General features: G+C 34.8%; 1 protein-coding gene across 2 annotated transcripts in view; it reads left to right on the top strand.

Annotated features, from left to right (window-relative positions):
* Positions 1-20,904, top strand: part of SLC39A10 (solute carrier family 39 member 10) — a 139,624-nt gene that overhangs the window by 96,969 nt on the left and 21,751 nt on the right. For both annotated transcript variants that reach the window (XM_070458475.1, XM_070458474.1), the window contains 4 exons: positions 1,565-2,589; positions 4,492-4,699; positions 13,977-14,146; positions 16,196-16,384. In XM_070458475.1, coding sequence (XP_070314576.1) covers positions 1,576-2,589; positions 4,492-4,699; positions 13,977-14,146; positions 16,196-16,384 — 1,581 coding nt within the window. In that variant the 5' untranslated portion in view covers positions 1,565-1,575. The remainder of the gene's footprint in view (positions 1-1,564; positions 2,590-4,491; positions 4,700-13,976; positions 14,147-16,195; positions 16,385-20,904) is intronic.

Here is a 20,904-nt window from a genome sequence, read left to right on the forward strand (position 1 = left end):
AACCCAATTTAAAGCATTTATGAATATTTGTAAAAAGCTACATTGTGTTAACTAATAATATCACCATATAAAACTAATTTTAAAATGCTTGTTTTGTCTGCTTAAGAGCAAACTAAGCCTGAGGCCAAGGTGCTTCTCAGTAATTTTTTTAACATACTGTATTGGGCAGTACAGTTTTGGACCCTTTATTACTCTAAAATTTACTGTTTTAGATTTACATTTACAATCAATCTATAATTGTTGTTTACATATGGTGTGAGGTACGAGTCAAGTTTTCTTCTTTTTCTATATGGATATCTAGTTGACTAAGCTCCAAGGAAAAGAAAATTTTTCTCTTTTCATACTACATTCTTTGTTCCACCAAATACCCACACTATCTTTAGTAACTGGTAGACAGAGTGTCTTGTTCGTTGGCCCTTTCTGTTTCCATATAAACATTAAAAACACCTGATCAAGGGGCTTCCCTGGTGACTCAGTAGTAAAGAATCTGCCTGCCAGTGCAGGGAGCGTGGGTTTGATCCTGGTCCGGTCCGGGAAGATCCCACATGCCACAGAGCAGCCAAGCCCATGCTGCACCACTGTTGAGCCTGCACTCTGGAGCCCAAGGGCTGCAACGCTGCAGCCCACGCGCCCTCCAGCCTGTGTTCTGCACGAGGAGTCACTGCAAGGAGAAGCATGCGCACCCCAGCTGGAGAGTAGCTGCCGCTTTCCACAGCTAGAAAAAGCCCATGCTCAGCTATGACGATCTAGGGCAACCAAAAATAAATAAATAAATAAATAAATAAAAGTTTAAAAAACACCTCCTCAGTTTTCATAAAATAACTCTTGGAAGTTTAGTTGGGCATTACATTGGATCTCTAAAACATCCAATTTTGAACATGATAAAACCATCCATTTATTTAGGTCCTTCACTTCTCTCAGTAATATGTTATCCTTTTTTAATGAAAAAGTCTTATACATCTTTTGTTAGATTTATTTCTAGCTATTTGCTGCTATAAATTATAAACTTCTAATTTCATATTCTAATTATTGCTGGTGTAGAGAAATAGAGTTAATTGTCCTTAGGTCTAGCAATTGTACTAAATTAACTTATTAATTCTTACAGTTTCTTTTGGACTTTCTGCATATCCAGTCCTGCCATTTGTGAATAATGACAGTTTCATTTCTGATTCTTACACATTTTTTATTATATTTCATCTTACTACATTATTGTACTGGTCAGGCTGTCAAGAACAGAAACCAATAAACTTTTTTGTAAAGGGCCCAATAGGAAGAAAGCCAGCATTTCCTGTATAAATGTTCATAGACCATAAAGTATTGTGCTTAAAAGAGAGTCAGTAATCTTGCAGGTGAGTTTTAAGTAAACTTGTATTAATTTGAAGGGCTATACAATATTCTGATAAAAGGGGCTATTTTTATAGGGGATTGCAGAAGGAAAGGACAATTCATAATCATGAAAGAAATGAGGTAAAACATTTGCCTAGTAAATTGGCAATTGCTGAAAAGTTTTGTTTACTTTTAATGTCATAAGTATAAACTAATGCTTATTTTTCTTTCCCTTTAGGAAAAATAGAAATGAAGGTACATATGCACACAAAATTTTGCCTCATTTGTTTGCTGACATTTATTTTCCATCATTGCAACCATTGCCATGAAGAACATGACCATGGTTCTGAAGAGCATCACAGACACCATCGTGGAATGACAGAATCGGAGTCAAGCGAATTTTCAGTGCTGGATGCTGAAAATGAAAAAAAATATTATATTGAAAAACTTTTTGACCGTTATGGTGAAAATGGAAGATTATCCTTTTTTGGTCTGGAGAAACTTTTAACAAACTTGGGCCTTGGAGAGATAAAAGTAGTTGAGATTAATCATGAGGATCTTGGCCACGATCATGTTTCTCACTTAGATATTTTGGCAGTTCAAGAGGGAAAGCATTTTCACTCACATAACCACCAGCATTCCCATAATCACTTAAATTCAGAAAATCAAACTGTGACCAGTGTATCAGCAAAAAGAAACCGTAAGTGTGATCCAGAGAAAGAGACAATTGAAGTGTCTGTCAAATCTGATGATAAACATATGCATGACCACAGTCATCGCTTATGTCATCACCACTGTTTGCGTCATCACCTTGATCATAACACTACTCGCCATTTTCCTAATGATTCCATTACTCACGGTGAGCATGGGGAGCCTAGCCATGAACCTTCAACAGAGACCAATAAAACACAGGAGCAATCTGAAAGTAAGCTACCAAAAGGAAAGAGGAAGAGAAAAGAGAAGAAAAGTAATGAAAATTCTGGGGTTATTGCACCAGGTTTTCCCTCTAACCATGATCAGGGTGAACAGTATGAACATAATCGGGTCCACAAACCTGATCGTGTACATAACCCAGGTCATTCTCATGTACGTCTTCCAGAACATAATGGTCATGATCCTGGTCATGGACACCAAGATCTTGATCCTGATATTGAAGGTGAACTTCGACATACTAGAAAGCGAGAAGCACCACATGTTAAAAAAAGTGCAATTTATTCAGCTGCTAGTCACAAAGATCATAATGAAGATGATCGTCAACATGAGGTAAGCAGAATAAGGTAGTTGCTCTGTAATTCTCAGATGATTCTAAAGTACTCTTAGGTAAAAAGAAAAGTAACAGGAATAGACAACCGTATTCAAACTTGTTTCCAGTTACAAAATACATTAAGGGATAAAAATCAGATTAAAGATTTTTATCTGCATTTTTACTTGAATTGTTTGTTTTCCTTTGGGTTCCTTCAATTTGGGTTCCTTCAATTCTAAATGTTTAAAGGTTGTCAGAAAATGTATTTCTTTTATTCCTTATTTTACTCTTGCTTAAGACTTGTTTTGACTCTCCAAGTTAGGTTATGTGTTGTTTCTGTTAACCGGTTTCTAGATGCTTGAAAATTGAAGTCCTTTTTTTTGTTTAGACAGTTTCATCTTCATAATAATTAACTTATTGAATTAACTACAGATGACTCCCAGTCACTGACCTAGTTCCAAAGTCAGGTATTTTGTACATGTGGTAGGTTTGTTTTCTCTGTCATTTTATCACAGGACCTACATGCTCATATTAGTCTTTTCTCATGCTTTTGACAGATGAACAGTGAATGCAAAAAGATATAATAATGAGAAATGCCAAGAGCAATGGGATGGTTCTCTTTTTCTTCTAAATTTTTGTTCTCCTTTGAATACTTTCACATTCGATTTGTTACTTCGTGATTTTTAAACAGCTATTTACCTTAAAAACATTTTTGTTTCATTAAAAATATATCAATACCCTTATTATTATATTTAGCTCTCATTAAAGTTTAGGAAAAGCTGTTGAATTTATTATTGTTCAGATGTATAAAAACCAGCATCTATTGTGGAAAATGACCTCAGCCTTTGTTTTCGTCTCTTATTACTGAAATGTGTTTTACCTCTAAGTAAATATCTTTGTTTTTTTACTAGACAAATCACTAGATATTTGGTTTTCAGCAGATTTTAAAATATTAGTGTATTTTTAAGGAAATTGTTAATTTATTACTATGGGTAATATCCTAGAGTCTCTTGTTGATAATAACTAGACATTATCATAACTAAACCGTGTTTATTCTTTGGATCCTTCTTGTGAGGTCTGGATCATCAGTCTTATTATTTTGTATCCTCATAGGCCTGATGCATAGTGGAGATTTTTTTCAAGATTTCTGGAAATGCTCTGTGCATTAGATAGGGTAGTAGTACCTCATGTAAAGACTTGACCTGAGAAAAATCATTTTTGTTTGTATGTTTTGATTTTGTGTTTTTGCATTGTAGATACAATAAGCAAGCATGCAACCAGAGTGCATATGTGTGGAAAAGAGATACTCCGTTCCCTTAGATTTAGATATTTGTGTAGTGATGGGTCCACATTTTTTTCGTTATTTGTTTTCTTCTTAGTTTTGTTATACTTTGTAATTAAAAAGTTCTACTGGATAAAGCTGCATTTTTTAATCTTCCAGCTTTAGCACTGGGATAGGATTTCACTATACGATATTCTTCTGGGGTACCTTAGGTAGTAAAAATGTCTGTATCCTTTTATATTTTAATATAAAGTTATTAAAGTACTCTTAAGTCTATTTAACAGTTTCACCAGATAAGAATCTCGAGCAACTGATGATTGCAGTTTGCCTAGGGAAGTTACTTTTTTTTTTCACTCCTTCAGGATCTTGGGACTGTAGTTCTAAATCATTCTTATTAATGGCAGAAAGTCATTATCTTTTATATGTTGCAGTGGAAAATGTTTAAAATCCGTAAAAAGTTTTGGGTAATCAGGTTGAATTCTCTTGTATCATAAATTCCTATTAGAAATCATTCTTTGTAGTAGATATTTATATTGAAGATTATTTTAAAATTATATTTAGAATATATTTTACTATATAATAGTTTTTCTGCCTAATCTTCTTAAAGTACTCTTAATTTGTCTTATCAATTTTCTTGCAGTGTTTGAACGTCACTCAGTTGTTAAAATACCATGGTCATCGTGCCAACTCTCCAATCTCATCTGATCTATTTACATACCTTTGCCCTGCTTTGTTATATCAGATTGACAGCCGACTTTGTATTGAGCATTTTGACAAACTTTTAGTTGAAGATTTAAATAAGGATAAAAATCAGGTTCCTGAAGATAATGCAAATATAGGGGCATCAGGTAAGAAAGATTCAAGTTCTTTCTCCTCAAAAGAGTCTCTGTACTTTTTTAAAAAATATAGTTGGAATCAGAAAGCAATTCCAAATGATTGCCTTATTTTTGTGTCTTTTGGTGTATTTTAATCATGTGTAAATATGTGTGTTTAGAAAAGACTGGAGGAAGACAGGAATAACAGTTTACTCACCTCTTCTGGCATTACATAGGAACATTTTGTTGTGGGCAGAGAACTAATAGATTGGAAAGGGAATTCAGGTTTTTCATAAATAGATTCTTCTTTATGGGCAGATGTTAATAAGGGGCCATTAATTAAAGCTACATGATGTTATAATTATTCAATATTTAGCAAGATGAGGGGCTCTAGTGAAAAGCCAAGATGACAAAATTTTTAAGGACATGAAAAAGGAAGCTAGTGTGGTGAAACTCTAGGAATGTCTCAGAATGCCAGTGATTGGCACATGAACTTCATCATGGGCACTTAGAGAGTAAAACCAAATGGATAAAATCAGAACTATTTTTGAACTTCTCTCTTTGTACTTTTTCATCATATCCAGTTGGCTAGATTGCTCCACCTTGATGTTTGTAGGTACCTCCTTCTGAAACTTATATTCCATAGGAAATTTGTAGCTCTTATTGAATCCCAAATGTCATTCCAATTTATTCTTTTGATAAAATCTGAAAATCTTTGATGTTTTTCCTCTATGTATGGTTTCTGTTTTCATTTCCTATTTTCACTTGTATAATCAGTTGTTGAGTCCAGGTGAGTCCTAAGTATTTTTCAGTTCTGTCCACTCTGTCTTAACTTTAGTTCATATCCTCCTTGGTTCTTTACTGAGTTGTTGAAATAACTCCATAACTTTCCCTGCCTGTGTTTCTGTTCCCCTCATAGATCATGCTTAGCACTTAAGCTAGATTTATTTGGACGCTCTGACACAGATTTTTCTTTTTAGTGATAGCCACTATTTATTTAATACATGGACTTTTATTTATTTATAAACATGTATTGTAGGCACTGTTCTATACTCAGTTCATTTACTCCTCATAACAATCCTATGAAGTAGAGAATGCTACCCTAAAAAATTTTCCAAGGTCTCAAAACTAGTGAGCAGTAGTGGTAGAATTCAGTTCTGGGAAACTTAAATCATTTTGGTATTCATATGTGCAAAGTGTTTTTACATACTTTTCTTCACTAAATTTTAATACTAATTGAATTATTTGAGGAAGCTATTATATGATTCTTGTTTTTATGGGTAATAAGTAAGGTAAGATATAGAAAAGTTAGTAACTTGCCCACAGTTCCCAGACCTAGTAAATGATAAAACCCACCAAGTCTGAGGTTAATCACTGTGCTATTTTCCAAATTTAGGAAATTCTGATATCCCCTTTGTGATTTTTGCCATATATTGTTAATGTTACTTAACATTTTCATTAGATCTCTAGTATTTTCTTTACATTTTTTAATATTGTAAGTAGTAGTAGCTATGAGGACATGAATTTGATGTGATGTTCTAGGTATATTTTTCCTCATTTATTTTAAAATACTGCATTATGCTATGTTGTTCAAAGTTTATATGTTTGTTTTTACCCCCCAATCATACTTTTCAGAATAGGATCCATGTCTACCTACTGTCACATCTCTATTTTCCACCATTCATTTCTTCCCTCTTACCTCTAATTTTAACAAACCCATGATAATAGATTATGCTGGTTTTCCTTGATTCTTCTCTGCCTTTTTACTTTGTAAGTGTCTATGCTTGGCTGACCACTGTGATTCCTCAATTATTGGTCTCCCTGGAATAACTTAACTGACTGTACTAGGTTTAATTAAGACCCCTACCTTGACACCCTCCAGATATTGCCATCATGGCACAGAGTTCAGGGATTTTAATAATTGGATTAGTTATCTTTTTGTTTGCCTTTAGTTGCTTAAAGGAAGTGACTGGGTCTTTCATCTGAGCATCACTAGTGCCTGAGATAAAAGATACTTTGGACAAAAAGTAAACACTCATATATTGATTGAATGAATAAATTGCTTAATATTAGTCTATAAACTTTCGTTTCTAACCTAGAAAGAACACCTGTAAGTCAGCCTAGTGTATGTTGATAATACAGTGTTCTCAAGAAGAATGAGTGGTATTTCATGAACTTCATATGTGCACAATCATGTTGAATGCACTTCTGGTTGAAATGCCTAAGATATAGTGGTATTGAAATGAAATGAAAGTCACTCAGTCATGTCCAACTCTTTGCGACCCCGTGGACTGTATAGTCCACGGAATTCTCCAGGTCAGAATACTGGATTGGGTAGCCTTTCCCTTCTCCAGGGGATCTTCCCAACCTTGGCTCAAACTGGGGTCTCCCACATTGCAGGCAGATGCTTTGCCAGGGAAGCCCAGAGGTACTGAGGTAGGTAGCCGCCTTCTGCAGCAGACCTTCCCATCCCAGGAATTGAACTGGGATCTCCTGCATCACAGGCAGATTCTGTACCAATGGAATAGTAATTAAAGTGGCTAAATTTATGTATATGAATATGAGCTGGAAAAAACAGAATTTTGATAAAATAGGTAAAAGATTGAAAGGGCAGCATTTAAAAAGTTTTCATAGTGTAGAGCAGTAGAGCAATAAGGTAGACATGTTTATGAATATCACATTCTAGTATAAAGTTCCGTTTGTAAAGTAATTAGCCTCCAACTAATAAAAATAATAAATAAATAAAAATTAATTTAAAAAAAAGTTCCGTTTGAGATAGAGACATTCCTTAATGCTTAAAAGAGTTACACATAAAAGAAATGCTCTCAATACATAACTAAATCTCCTAGGTTCCTACCTATTCTTGGTTAATTTCTTTGCAATAGGAAAATAATAACCTCAGAATGGATAAATTAATCATAATAGCCTATATTTATTAGAACTTTATTGCCATGTGCTATTTTAAACACCACTTTTATAAGAGTTTAATTTGTTATTCCCATGAGCTAGACATTTTTCTTTACTTCTCTTTACTGAGGAAAGGAGGTTTGAGACGTTAAGTAACATGCCCAAATCACATAACAGAGCTGTGATGGGAACTAGAGTATTCTCCATCTAAAGCCGGTAATAAACCACTGTGCTCTTTCCCTGGGCTATGCTCCACTGCTTCCTGCTGAGAAGGCTCTTAAGTGTGCTTGGCCAGAATGTACGTGAATGTACGTGAGATAAGGAGAGTTTAGTGTTTTGACAGATAAAGCAGATGTCGACAGGAAAGTGGTACAGGTAAATACTGATGTAAGTAAGTATTACTCTAAGTATAGATTAGTCATTAGAAAAAAATCTAAGAATAGTCTTCTAGTAGACAAGCTGGGTTCAGTCTGATAAGATCTGAAAGGGCAGAGAAAGTGAGTCCACACACTAGACTTGAATAATGATCTTTGGATAGACAAAATATGTCCCCTTGCTGGCTTCATGCTCATTGATCTTTAGATAACTAAACACCTTGAGAGCCAGTGTCTCTCTCAGGCACTTATAAATTCTCACTGGCAGGAGTAAAAGTGTGTGCTAGGTCTAAGATTATTTATCTTAATTAAAAGTAAAATTCATTTGTTCTTTACAGGAGAAAAATGGAGGCTGAAAAGATTGAGGCATCTAGAGTTAAAACTAATAGCCTTTTCTTTTTCTACAGTTTCTTAAAAAACTCTAGTTATTTATTTTCACATTAGCTGTGGGTTATGACTTAGTGTTGTCTATGTCATAATATTGATACAGTCTATATATTTTAACAAAACTGTTGACAGATGCTTGACTATAGTAGTATTGAAAATTGCACTTCATTCAGTCTAAAAAACCTTAGAGAAAAGTGTACTTGCTTTGAAAACACTTACATGACTAATAGTGAATATTGATGAGTTGTTTGCAGGTGGTTATTAGCATTGTCAGAAATGAAACTTGAATTAATTATGTCCTTATAGATGTTAATAATTGTTAGAATGCCCTGCTAGTAATTATTTTTAATGACTGCTGCACCATTTAAGAAGGTTAACTTGTTCTGTATAAATCTCCCGTAGTGACACAGCTACTACCTCATTAACTGTTCAAAGACTGCTGTAAACCAAATATGCTATATACTGTGGATGTTAGAAATCATTTGTTTCTCAAGATTGGCTCATTTAGTCATAGAGTTGACCCTAGCTTAATTACCAAGGGGGGGTTGTGAATAGGCTGCTAAGCATTTTCCACCAATTAAAATGCTGAAACAGTGTAGAAAACTGCCATCTTGCACATGCTTTGAACCAAGTTAATTAGAAAGTTTCCACAGATGAGCGCTTCTTTTTAAAAGAATGCATTTTCTCTCTAGATAATGAGAAAGGGAGTTGGTGAATAACTAAGCTTGAAGACCTTTAACGTTTTAAGCAACCTAATTTGCAGAATAAGTGAAGCTTGTTTCAGACATTTAGTGTTTTTTATTGCATACGGTATCCTGGGTACAAATAAAGAAAACATTTGCTAGTTGTACTTAATAGTTTGCATAGTGATGTTGGTATGAATTTTACAAGATTCATTATTTGTCATTTATTGTTATTTTGGGTTTCTTTTGACTTTATACCAAACAAATTGTGATTTAAAAAAAACAAATAATTTCTTTGGAAATAAAAACAATTTTATTGGCTTTTTTTAACATCTAGGAAATTATGATATTTGAGCTTTAAATGTGTATGTTACTAATTCTGAAAATAAGTATGTACTTAAATAGCGTGGGAAAGTATTTCAAGGACAGTAAATTCAAAACAACTTTATTATTCATAAGTCAAAGAAACAGTAATTTTCCTTGAAGAATGTTTATAACTTGTTAGGAGAATGACTACTTAAAGTTTTAGTGCTAGGAAGCTAAAATTATTATTTAAAATTAATAAGAAATCAGCATAAGAAAACACGTATGATAACATAAACTTATGGGATAATAGGGCTATTTTGCTAATGAAACAGTTGCAGTAGAAAATAACTAAAAAAATTCTGATTTATCTGAAATAGGAAATTTGGCTCTTTTATTTCTTGACACTGGCAAAAATAAGTAATACTTTGTGTTAGATGGGTTATAGATATGTGAAATTAATTAGCTTTACACTTACATGTATTTTCAATGGCATATATTCTGAAAATCTTGTGTAGCTACAAGTTTGGTAGTAACCTTTTGTCCCTCTTCCTCTGTCCTAATTAGCTCAAATTTTGAAAGAGTGATTGCCATTTGGATTAATAAAGTTAGTATATCTTCTTATTATCATGTTTAATTATACTTATTTTTCTTTTAAATCCTTTTATATGAAGCTGTCTTCCCTTTTATATGAAGCTACTTCGGGAGAGACAAAGGTGATAAATAAGTCACTTGGCCAAATATTCTCTGAAAATACTATGATTTACTGGAAATAACAATGGATTAAGAAGGGACTTTGGGTTTAGTTTTGACTTTGCCTTTTTAGCTAACTATTTAACTTTTTTATTATGCTAAAATATATATAACATCAAATTTGCTGTCTTAACCATTGTGCATTTATTACATTCACAGTGTTGTACAACCATCACACTATTTTTTACAACTTTTTGTTTTAACCACCAACCCAGATAGAAGCTGGGCTTCCCTGGTGGCTCAGCTGGTAAAGAATATGCCCGCAATGTGGGAGACCTGGGTTCAGTCCCTGGGTTGAGAAGATCCCCTGGAGAAGAGAATGGCCACCCACTCCAGTATTCTGGCCTGAAGAATTCCATGAACTGTATAGTTCATGGGGTTGGAAAGAGTTGGACATAACTGAGCAACTTTCACTTTCAGATAGAAGCTATGTAATTATTAAGCAATAATTCATTTCCCCCTTAACCTCAGCCCCCAGTAATGTCTAATCTTCTTTTGTCTCTGAATTTGACTGTTCTAGATAGTTCATTTAAGAGGAATCATACAGTGTTTGTCTTTTTGTCTGCTTTATTGTGAAATACTCAACATAATGTTTTTTTTCCTAATGTAGGAAATTGTTTAGTTTTATTTTAGTTTTTATAAGTGTATTTATAAATGTATTTATTTTGGCTTTGCTGGATCTCCATTGCTGTTCGAGCTTTTCTTAGCCGTGGCGAGGGGGAGCTACTCTCTAGTTGCGGTGCACAGGCTTTTCTTGTTGTGGAGCACGGACTCTAGGGCCCTCGGGCTTCAGTAGTTTTGGCTTCTGGTCTCTGGAGCACAGGCTTAATAGTTGTGGTACACAGGCCTAGTTGTTCTGTGGCACGTGGGATCCTTCTGGACCCAGGATCAACCCCGCATCTCCTGCATTGGCAGGCGGACTCAACCATTGAGCCACCAGAGAAACCCTCAGCATAATGTTTTTAAGGTTCATCCATGTTATAGCATGTATCAGAACCTCATCCCTTTTTATTGTTGAGTAATATTCCATGGCATATATACACTACATTTTGTTAATCCATTCATTCATCAATGTATGCTTGCCTATTGTGAATCATGCTCTAATGAATACAGGCATGCATGTATCTGAGTTTCTTCTTGGAAGTTGGGCAGTGCTGTGACCTGGGATTGATTCATGTGAGGCTTTTGCAGGATTATGTTTTCTTGAGTTTCTCTGAGTTTCAGATGTCAGCACAAATACCAGTGGTTTTCTAATCGTTAAATAAGCTACTCTCTTTCAGACATTTCTTTCAGTTTAGATTTGCTTTCTGAGGTGGATGAGAAAGATATATAATTAACAACACTGATAAGTGAGAAATTATACCTGGGAGTGTGTAATATGTGACATATACCCATTTGGGCACATATGAACTTGTATACCCTTTTTAACACATAATTACATGTGTAAACATTTGTCTAATTTATTTGTGTATCAATCTGCTAGTGATTGGTCTTCAGTTATAAATGTATTTGGTCTTCCCTGGTGGTTCAGACGGTAAAGAATCTGCCTGCAATGTAAGAGACCTGGGTTTGATCCCTGTGTTGGGATGTCCCCTGGAGAAAGAAATGGGCAACCCACTTCAGTATTCTTGTCTGGAGAGTTCCATTGACAGAGGAGCCTCGCAGGCTACAGTTCATGGGGGTCTCAGAGTCAGATGCAGCTGAGCAACTTACAGTACAATGTATTTAGCTCATCTGTTAGCATACTGGCAATTGATTTTCACCAAATTCGATTTTATTTGGTTACTTGAGTTTTGACTAATTGACCAAAAGTCACTTGAGATTGTAAATCATCACAGAACATTTTAAAATGTTTATGGCTTCATAGACTCTTTATTCTGCGCTCTTTTTCTTTAATTTACTGATTAAAGTATCTTTTAGATTGGCTCTTTTTGAGATATATTGCCTCTAGATTGGATTATTGACAAACTAAGGAAAAATATATTTGGGAAGGGAGAGTTGTATATTAATATGTAAAATATTTTATCTGCAGATTTAGTGTTTTCATTATTAGCCTTGGTGTTTCCCTTTTAGTTATCATATCTTTTGTTCTCTCCCTTTTTAATTATCTTCCCCCCAGTAGTTTGATTGGAGCTAGAGAGCTACAGTAGTTTTGACAAAGCTCTTTTCATTTAGTTGACCAGTAACTTGATTGCTTCCTTGACTTCATGTATACTTAATGGTCTCTTTTCTCCAACCAGGCTCTCCCACCCACTGATTTTATTGTTCCAACCTACATGGGGCACACACAAATAAAGTAACTTAACTTGGTCATCATTATGAAGTCAGTCTTTAAACCTTGTTTGACCTTATATTTTTCTTTATATGACACGGTATTTTTTGTTTGTTTCTAACCCCAGTTCCCTGTGCCTGGTAGTCCCAACCATAGTTGGGAGAAATTTCCTTGTTTTTTGGATCCACTACCAAGATGAATCTTTCCTTGACCTTGATTCTTTGAGAATTGAATTTCTGTTCCTTTATTGCCCCCAAAATCCTTAAAAAGGATGGAAGCCAGTATATTCAGTCTCTGGCTGTGTTTCAATCTTTTTTGACCCTTCAGCTTCCCAGTGTTATATCGGGGTAATTATCTGTTACATATAGGATAAATCACAGTGCTTCCATTAGTAACAGATGACCTATTGTTTTATTCAGAACTAATTTAGCTAACGAGAATTAGCTGTAGTGTTAAGGTTATTGGATAGTGTGACTAAAATGTCCAATGAATAAACAGTTTTATTGATAGTTTAGCATTTAGCAGGTCAATTAAAGTTTTTTCTTATCTATCTTTATTTCTCTCTTTGAAAATTTTAAGTTATCTTGATAAAGAAATGCATTTTTCCTTTATTCATTTATCATAAATCTTGACATAAAAATCTTTCAGCAGATTTATAGTCCTGTTAGATTTGATTAGGAAAATATCATTTTAGATTAAACCTTTTCTAAAGTATCACTCTTCAGTGAAATTTTATGTAAGTATTAAACAAAGTTTAAAACATTTCTATTTTGTTTTAGGCCATTAGAAAAAAGTAATCTCTCATTTTAAATGAAAATGCCTCACTCCCTGAACCACTGGCATTAATCTGTGATACCTGCTTATGAATAGCCTAGAAAAAGAAATGTGCACAAAATTCCACCTGTTTCTTACAAGTCATGAAAACATTTCTCCTGTGCTCTGATACAGTTAAAACTATATAGTGAAATTTTAAAAGTAGTAAATTGTACAGAAAACTAAATTGGGGGAAAGGGAATTTGTAACTGGGTATGGAAGAAAGATGATACCAAGGAAAGCTGGACTGAATTATCTTTTGTAAAAATAAGAAATGAAATACAATAAAACAACTAGGAATAGGCTTTTTTGGTCTTATCTAAGTATATTTCTATTTGGAGCTAATATTTAAAAGTTTCTTAGACTTTGTATTGGAAAGATTTCCATAGATTATAGTGTGTTGGATACTTAGATTCTTTAATGCTCACAGGAGAGTTTTATAATTAGAGTCTCTAAGTAAACAGTTTTATTGCTGTGACTGTACCTTTTAACATTAGCAAAATTTTATTTAAATCTAAATAGTGTAAGTGAACCACAGCCTTAAGTCATTTTAAGCCCCTGTTTCTAATAAGGTAGACCACTGAAAATACTATTTCTAACTTGGTCTGAGTTTAGTTCTTTTTTTAAGTGTTCACGGTAACCACCTTGAATATAATTGTTTTGTTTTTAAACACACTAGTGCCAAAATACAAAGTTTCTTAAAGAACAGTCTGGGTATGATAATCAGTCTTCCATGACTCATTTATCATATGTTTATTTGTTGGAGCTTTTTTGTTTATAATGGCATACTAATATTGATCATTACTTTCTTCCTACAGCGTGGATTTGTGGTATCATTTCTATCACTGTCATTAGCCTGCTTTCCTTGCTAGGCGTGATCTTGGTTCCTATCATTAACCAAGGATGCTTCAAATTCCTTCTTACATTCCTCGTTGCACTAGCTGTAGGAACAATGAGTGGAGACGCCCTTCTTCATCTACTGCCCCATGTAAGAAACCTTTTAAATCTTTTTAAGAGGTAAAAGTATTTCAGCTAAGAGGGTCCTTTATTAGCAAGCTGTAGCATACTAATCTAATATTTCTGTTGTTATATTGCTTATAGGATGAAGTATTTTTTCATTTGTACAGTTTTAAATTAAGTAGTGTTTTTAAAATTGAATTTATTAGATTTTAAAATAGCAAAAACTGATAGTGTCAGTTATATCTTCACTTGTCACAACATATACGTATCGGATCATCACAATGCACATTTTAACTCTCTTACAATTACATATGTCACTTATACCTCAGTGAAGCTGAAATTTTAAAAATGCTCTATTAACAGTTCTGAAAGTGAATACTTAGTAATCAGTGAGTGTTTTATCTTTGTGGTTTCTCAAGAAAACCATTAGAAGAAATGTATATGCTATTTTATGATGATTGTGCACATAGCCAATGCTCCACAGGCATCTTTATTTGAGCAAGAATAGGCAGACATCTTCAGTTAATGATTTTAGGTGTTTAACCTCTTTACACATGGGGCCATTTATCTTTTCACCTGCTGTACCACTTGTGTTCTTACATTTGGGAACACTTCTAATGATATGATAAGTCCACACTCCTGGGTTTCTCAGCTGGTGCAGTGGTAAAAGAATCCACCTGCCAATGCAGAAGACGCAAGAGACGCTGTTTTTCGATCCCTGGGTAGGGAAGATCCCCTGGAGGAGGAAACGGTAACTCACTCCAGTGTTCTTGCCCGAAAAATCCCATGGACAGAGGAGCCTGGTGGGCTGACATGACGGAGCACTTGTGCAGGCACATGCACCACACTCCTGTTTCCTTGCTTCTCAACCTTTTAAAAGGCTTATTACCAGTTAAGAGTGTCTGAACCAGTATTACTCTCTTTCCTTCAAATTATGGAAACAACAGAGCTTTTTTCTTTTCTGAATGTAAAATTATAGATTTGAAGTTCTCATCTCTTCCCTTCTGGAGTATTTGGGAGACAGCATTTATTTGTGTGTTCGGTACACCTCTTCTTCCCTTCTGCACTCCTGGTTGAGAAGACCCGATATAGTGTCTGGAACACTGTATGGCATTGCCTTTTAAAAAGTTAATATTAAGACTGTGCATATGCATTTTTTGCTGCTGATTTATTCTGTGTGACCTATTTTCCCATTTATTTTAACCCCTTGCCTGCCCTTTGTCCCTGGCCACCAAGCGTAGCAACAGTCTGCTTCAGAACTGGGCCAGCAGTTGAAGTGCAAACAGTGTTTAAGTGCTATTTAACTTATTTATTTTCTTAAGAAGTGTTAATTAAATGAAGCTATTACCTTTTATAACAGTCTTATCTTTTTTAAGAGGTTTAGAAACCTCTTCTGTTGACCACTTGCAAATAAGGAAAGATTGTAAATAAATGTTACAAGGAGGGAAAATACTGAGGACCAGTTCTCTTTTACATTCTCTAAGATTAATATGATAGAACTTACATGTTTTGCAGTTTTAAAAGAGCTTTGTTTCTGTACAAACATTTGTTTTTGCTAAAGATTTAAAAAATGTAGAAAATTAAACACGTTTATATACTTATTGTCATGTTCAACAGTATATGCAGACATAACATCTCATCACTTCTTTGAAATAATTTATAAAAGAAAAATACTATAAAAATTAGCTTAAGAGGAAGTTAGATTATAGGGAGTTAGAAATGGTTACCTGCTGGTAAATTAGTCTATTTTAGTTTTACAGATAATAAGTCTTATATCTGGGTCATATTTACTTCAATTTACAAAGGACCCATCATTGCCTCTATTACTCCTGGATTGATTCTGTCACTATAGGATGTATTAATATCTTAACCCCAATAGCTGTTTGAAATTTTTTGGTCTTTGGTTTATATTTACCATGAAGTGTAGTACTTTCCAGGCCACTGAGTATAACAAAATTGAATGGAAGACTACTTATATTCAAGTGATGTAACAGTGGATTTTTTTTTTCTGGAGATTATATTCTCAAAGTAGCATTTTAATTACTGGTTTAGAAGCTTTTCTTATTCTCATTAATAGTCTCAGGGCGGACATGATCACAGTCATCAACATCCACATGGGCATGGACATTCTCATGGACATGAATCTAAGAAGTTTCTGGAAGAATATGATGCTGTATTGAAAGGACTTGTTGCTCTAGGAGGCATTTACTTATTATTTATCATCGAACATTGCATTAGAATGTTTAAGCACTACAAACAGCAAAGGGTAAGTATTTTTTAGTTATTTGTTTTCTGAAAGGTAGAACTCAAAACCTTTATTTTCGGGAAGGCCTTGTGTTTTTTCTTAATCATGGTGTTGGTATGTATTAAATATCATTGAATAGATTGTCTTCAGAGGAAAAACTGATCTTTGCCAGTTTTTTTTTTGTTATTACATTTGTTTAAGCATTTCTAATCAAGATATAGGAGTCCATTTTCAGTTAATTTTGTGTTGCTTTTTATCTAGTTAACTTAAATAGTCTGGAAAAATATTGGCCAATTTATGCTTACTAAAAATGCAAAAACGTATAAATAGAAGCAAGTCTAATTGGTCTTCATAGGTAATATTTTCAAGTATTAGAGGCTATCATTGACATATCTTTTAATGACAGTGTTCTCACACAACAAATTTCTATACCAGAAATGCCTTGCCAATGGTGTAAGTAAGTACTAGAGGTAAGAAGAATTTAGATTCAGAGGGCTTTGGGGGAAGAAAATATTAATGAAATGAAAGATTTGGTGGTTCATTTAAAGTAACAAAACACTTTGGAGATGGTACTTGGACTATTGATTAAATGCCCTGTTTCATGAACTGTCTTTCAGGTCACTTTTAGTAGAATAAGACAAATATATAAAAGAATTTTTCCCATAAGAAAATAAGATACTGTCATTCACTATGATTTACACACTTCCTGTTCACATCTGTCTCTCAGGCTCTTCTTGAATACATCTCATTAACATGATTGTGATATTGATGCTGATTGTTTTCAGTATATTCTGTTTAAGTAAATCCTAGAGGACATTTTTAGAAAGCTTCACAAAGCAACAAGTTAGAAAATTTTTACATTTTCTTAATTAGCTACAAATACTGAAAAAAAAAATCTTCAAGAACAATGGGTAGTCACTGTCATCATAATATATATAGTCCACTCTTAGAACTTTAATGCTGTTTTTTTATAGATATATTTTTGTTTGTGTATATATGTGTTTTGTATATATCCTCTTGGGACATATGGCTTAGAATAGAACTATGAACTGATACTCTATTTCTTGTCTAGCTACAAACTAGCTCTGAAACTTTGATTCAACCATCATGATTTCTTGTTATCTAAATGCATGAGGAAATAAACCCTACTTCTCATCTGTATTTTCATGTCATATTCCAAGTAGTGTATTTCATTTTCATGGCCATCTTTTAGTCAGGGCATTGTATGTAATTGCTTCCAGAGGAGATTTGATCAAGATGGTGCCTTCAGTGAACTGTTATCTCAGGAGTGGTCAAAGGACCTGGGAAGGATCAACTTAGAGAAAAGTGAAAGAGATCTAACAGCATTTGGCTTGTGAAAGGTCATGTGGATAGGTGAAGAATTGACAATGGTGGGAGGGATGCCAAAGTAAGATTGACTGGAAGGAAGTGAATCAGCGATTACTGCAGGATATTTAGAGGAGAGGTGAAGAGGTCTTGAGTCATGGCATGGGGAAGAGAATGTGATTAAGAGAATTATTTAAATGAGAGAATCAAGAAGAAGTTGATTAGATAAACAATTTAAAGTCCATCTCTGTAAATAACAAATTTAGAACACAATACAAATTGCAGGGTTATAAAAAAGTTTTGGAATTACTGTGAGGCTCTAATTTTTTTCAATTGTGTGTTCTAACACTGATGCAAAGAAACAGGAAAACAATAGAATGGGAAAGACTAGAGATCTCTTCAAAAAAATTAGAGACATCAAGGGAACATTTCATGCAAAGATGGGCACAATAAAGGACAGAGATGGTATGGACCTAACAGAAGCAGAAGATATTAAGAAGAGGTAGCAAGAATACACAGAAGACCTATATATACAAAAGAGATCTTAATGACTCAGATAACGATGATGGTGCAATCACTCACCTAGAGCCAGACATCCTGGAATGTGAAATCAAGTGGACCTTAGGAAGTATCACTAGGAACAAAGCTAGTATGGGTGATGGAATTCCAGCTGAGCTATTTCAAATCCTGAAAGATGATGCTGTAAAAGTGCTGCACTCAATATGCCAGCAACTTTGGAAAACTCAGCAGTGGCCACAGGACTGGAAAAGGTCGATTTTCATTCCAATTCCAAAGAAAAGCAATGCCAAAGAATGTTCAAACTACTGCACAACTGCACTCATCTCACATACTAGCAAAGTAATGGCCAAAATTCTCCAAGCTAGTACATGAACCGTGAACTTCCAGATGTTCAAGCTGGATTTAGAAAAGGCAGAGAAACCAGAGATCAAATTGCCAACGTCCATTGGATCATAGAAAAAGCAAGAGAATTCCAGAAAAACATCTGTTTCATTGACTACACTAAAACCTTTGACTCTGTGGATCACAGCAAACTGTGGAAAATTCTTCAAGAGATGGGAATTCCAGACCACCTTACCTGCCTCCTGAGAAACCTATATGCAGGTCAAGAAGCAACAGTTAGAACTGGACATGGAACAACACACTGGTTCCAAATAGGAAAAGGAGTGCGTCAAGGCTGTATTGTCACCCTGCTTATTTAACTTATATGCAGAGTACATCATGTGAAATGCTGGGCTGGATGAAGCAAAAGCTGGAGTCAAGATTGCTGGGAGAAATAACAAATAACCTCATATATGCAGATGATACCACTCTGATGGCAGAAAACAGAGGAACTAAAGAGCTTCTTGATGAAAGTGAAAGAGGAGAGTGAAAAAGGTGGCTTAAAACTCAACATTCAAAAAATCAAGATCATGGCATCCAGTCCCATCACTTTATGGCAAATAGATGGAGAAACAATGGAAACAGTGACAGACTTTATTTTCTTAGGCTCCAAAATCACTGCAAATGGTGATTGCAGCCATGAAATTAAAAGATGCTTTTTCCTTGGAAGAAAATCTATGACCAACCTAGACAGCATATTACAAAGTAGGGACATTACTTTGCCAACAGAGGTACATCTAGTCAAAGCTATGTTTGTTTTTTTCAGTAGTCATGTATGGATGTGAGAATTGGATTATAAAGGAAGCTGAGCACCAAAGAATTGATGGTTTTGACCTGTGGTGTTGGAGAAGACTCTTGAGAGTCCCTTGGACTTCAAGGAGATTGAACCAGTCAATCCTCAAGGAAATCAGCCAGGAATATTCATTGGAAGGACTGATGCTGAAGCTGACACTTGAGTACATTGGCCACCTGATCTGAAGAGCCAAGTCATTAGAAAAGACCCTGATGCTGGGAAAGATTGAAGGCAGGCAGACAAGACAATGACAGAGGATGAGGTGGTTGGATGGCATCACAGATTCAATGGACATGAGTTTGAGCAAGCTCTGGGAGATGATGGACAGAGAAGTCTGTGTGCTGCAGTCCATGGGGTCGCAAAGAGATGGACACAACTGAGCGACTGAGCAACAACAATGCTGAAGCAGCAAATATATATTTGATGAGTACTAAATATTAGAGGCTGTATAGTTTACAGATAAATATAAAATGTAATCCTTCAAGAGTTCAGAGTAAATAAATTTTTTATAATTTAATCTTGAACTCGTTTTGAACCTAGACTTACTGACAAAATTAAACAAATTTTTATAAAGCAAACTGATGCATGAGAATAGAATTGTCAAATCATGGCAATTTTTTGTAAATTTGAAATTGTGGGAAGTTAAAATCTGAAAAATATACCATTCTCTATGTGGCATTCTAAATGTAATAGTAAGGCTTTCTTCAAGTATACCAAAGTATATCTAGGTAGATAAATCAGTTCACCTCCTTTATGATAAATAGGACAATAAGTAACCTAAGATGAAAAAGTATATAGTGTTTTTTTGAAGAAAGGTAATTAGTGATACTTGAGTAGAACAGACGTTTGTTGTTCTGTGTAGACAAATCAACTATTGGAAGGAAGCTTTCAGAACACAAGTTAAGTAACATACCAGATGCTGACTGGTTTCAGCAAGTTGGGGCTTTGAGGGTAGTCATTTGGCAAGATTTTAGGAAAATCGACAGTCAGGAACGGAGCAGTTAAACAAATTCCCAGCTGGTGTTTTATTTTCTGTATCTGTCTCATTGGCTTTTGTACTGTTGTCTCCTCCTTCCTTTTTTTTCCTTCATCTCATGTTAAAACTGCTGTTTCTTTTCTTCTCTTTAGGGTGTCTCCGTATTACTTCCTTTTGAACATTTTCTGTTTCCTCAGTTTCTATTATCTATTGCTCTGAAGCAAAACAACCCCAAGCCCCCAAAATAGGCAGGATTCAGTGGGACAGTTATTTTGCTCCACATGGTGTCAGCTTGAGTGACTCAACTCACATTCTGCTGGTCTGGGTTGACTAGGGCAGTTCAGGGCTGGAAAGGTCTCAGAATGCCTCAGTCTGTTTCTGCATCTTGGTACTCCTCCACATGGCCTCTCTTCAGAGTCTAGACTGAGCTCCTTCATAGCATAGTGGGCAAATTCCCTGAGGAAAATGCAAAAGGTGCCAGGCTTATCTCAGACTAGGCCAGAACCAGCACAGAATTACTTCTGTTGGATTCTATTTGGTCAAAGC

The sequence above is a fragment of the Odocoileus virginianus genome, chromosome 30 (assembly GCF_023699985.2).
Source record: "Odocoileus virginianus isolate 20LAN1187 ecotype Illinois chromosome 30, Ovbor_1.2, whole genome shotgun sequence".
Lineage (NCBI taxonomy): Eukaryota > Metazoa > Chordata > Mammalia > Artiodactyla > Cervidae > Odocoileus > Odocoileus virginianus.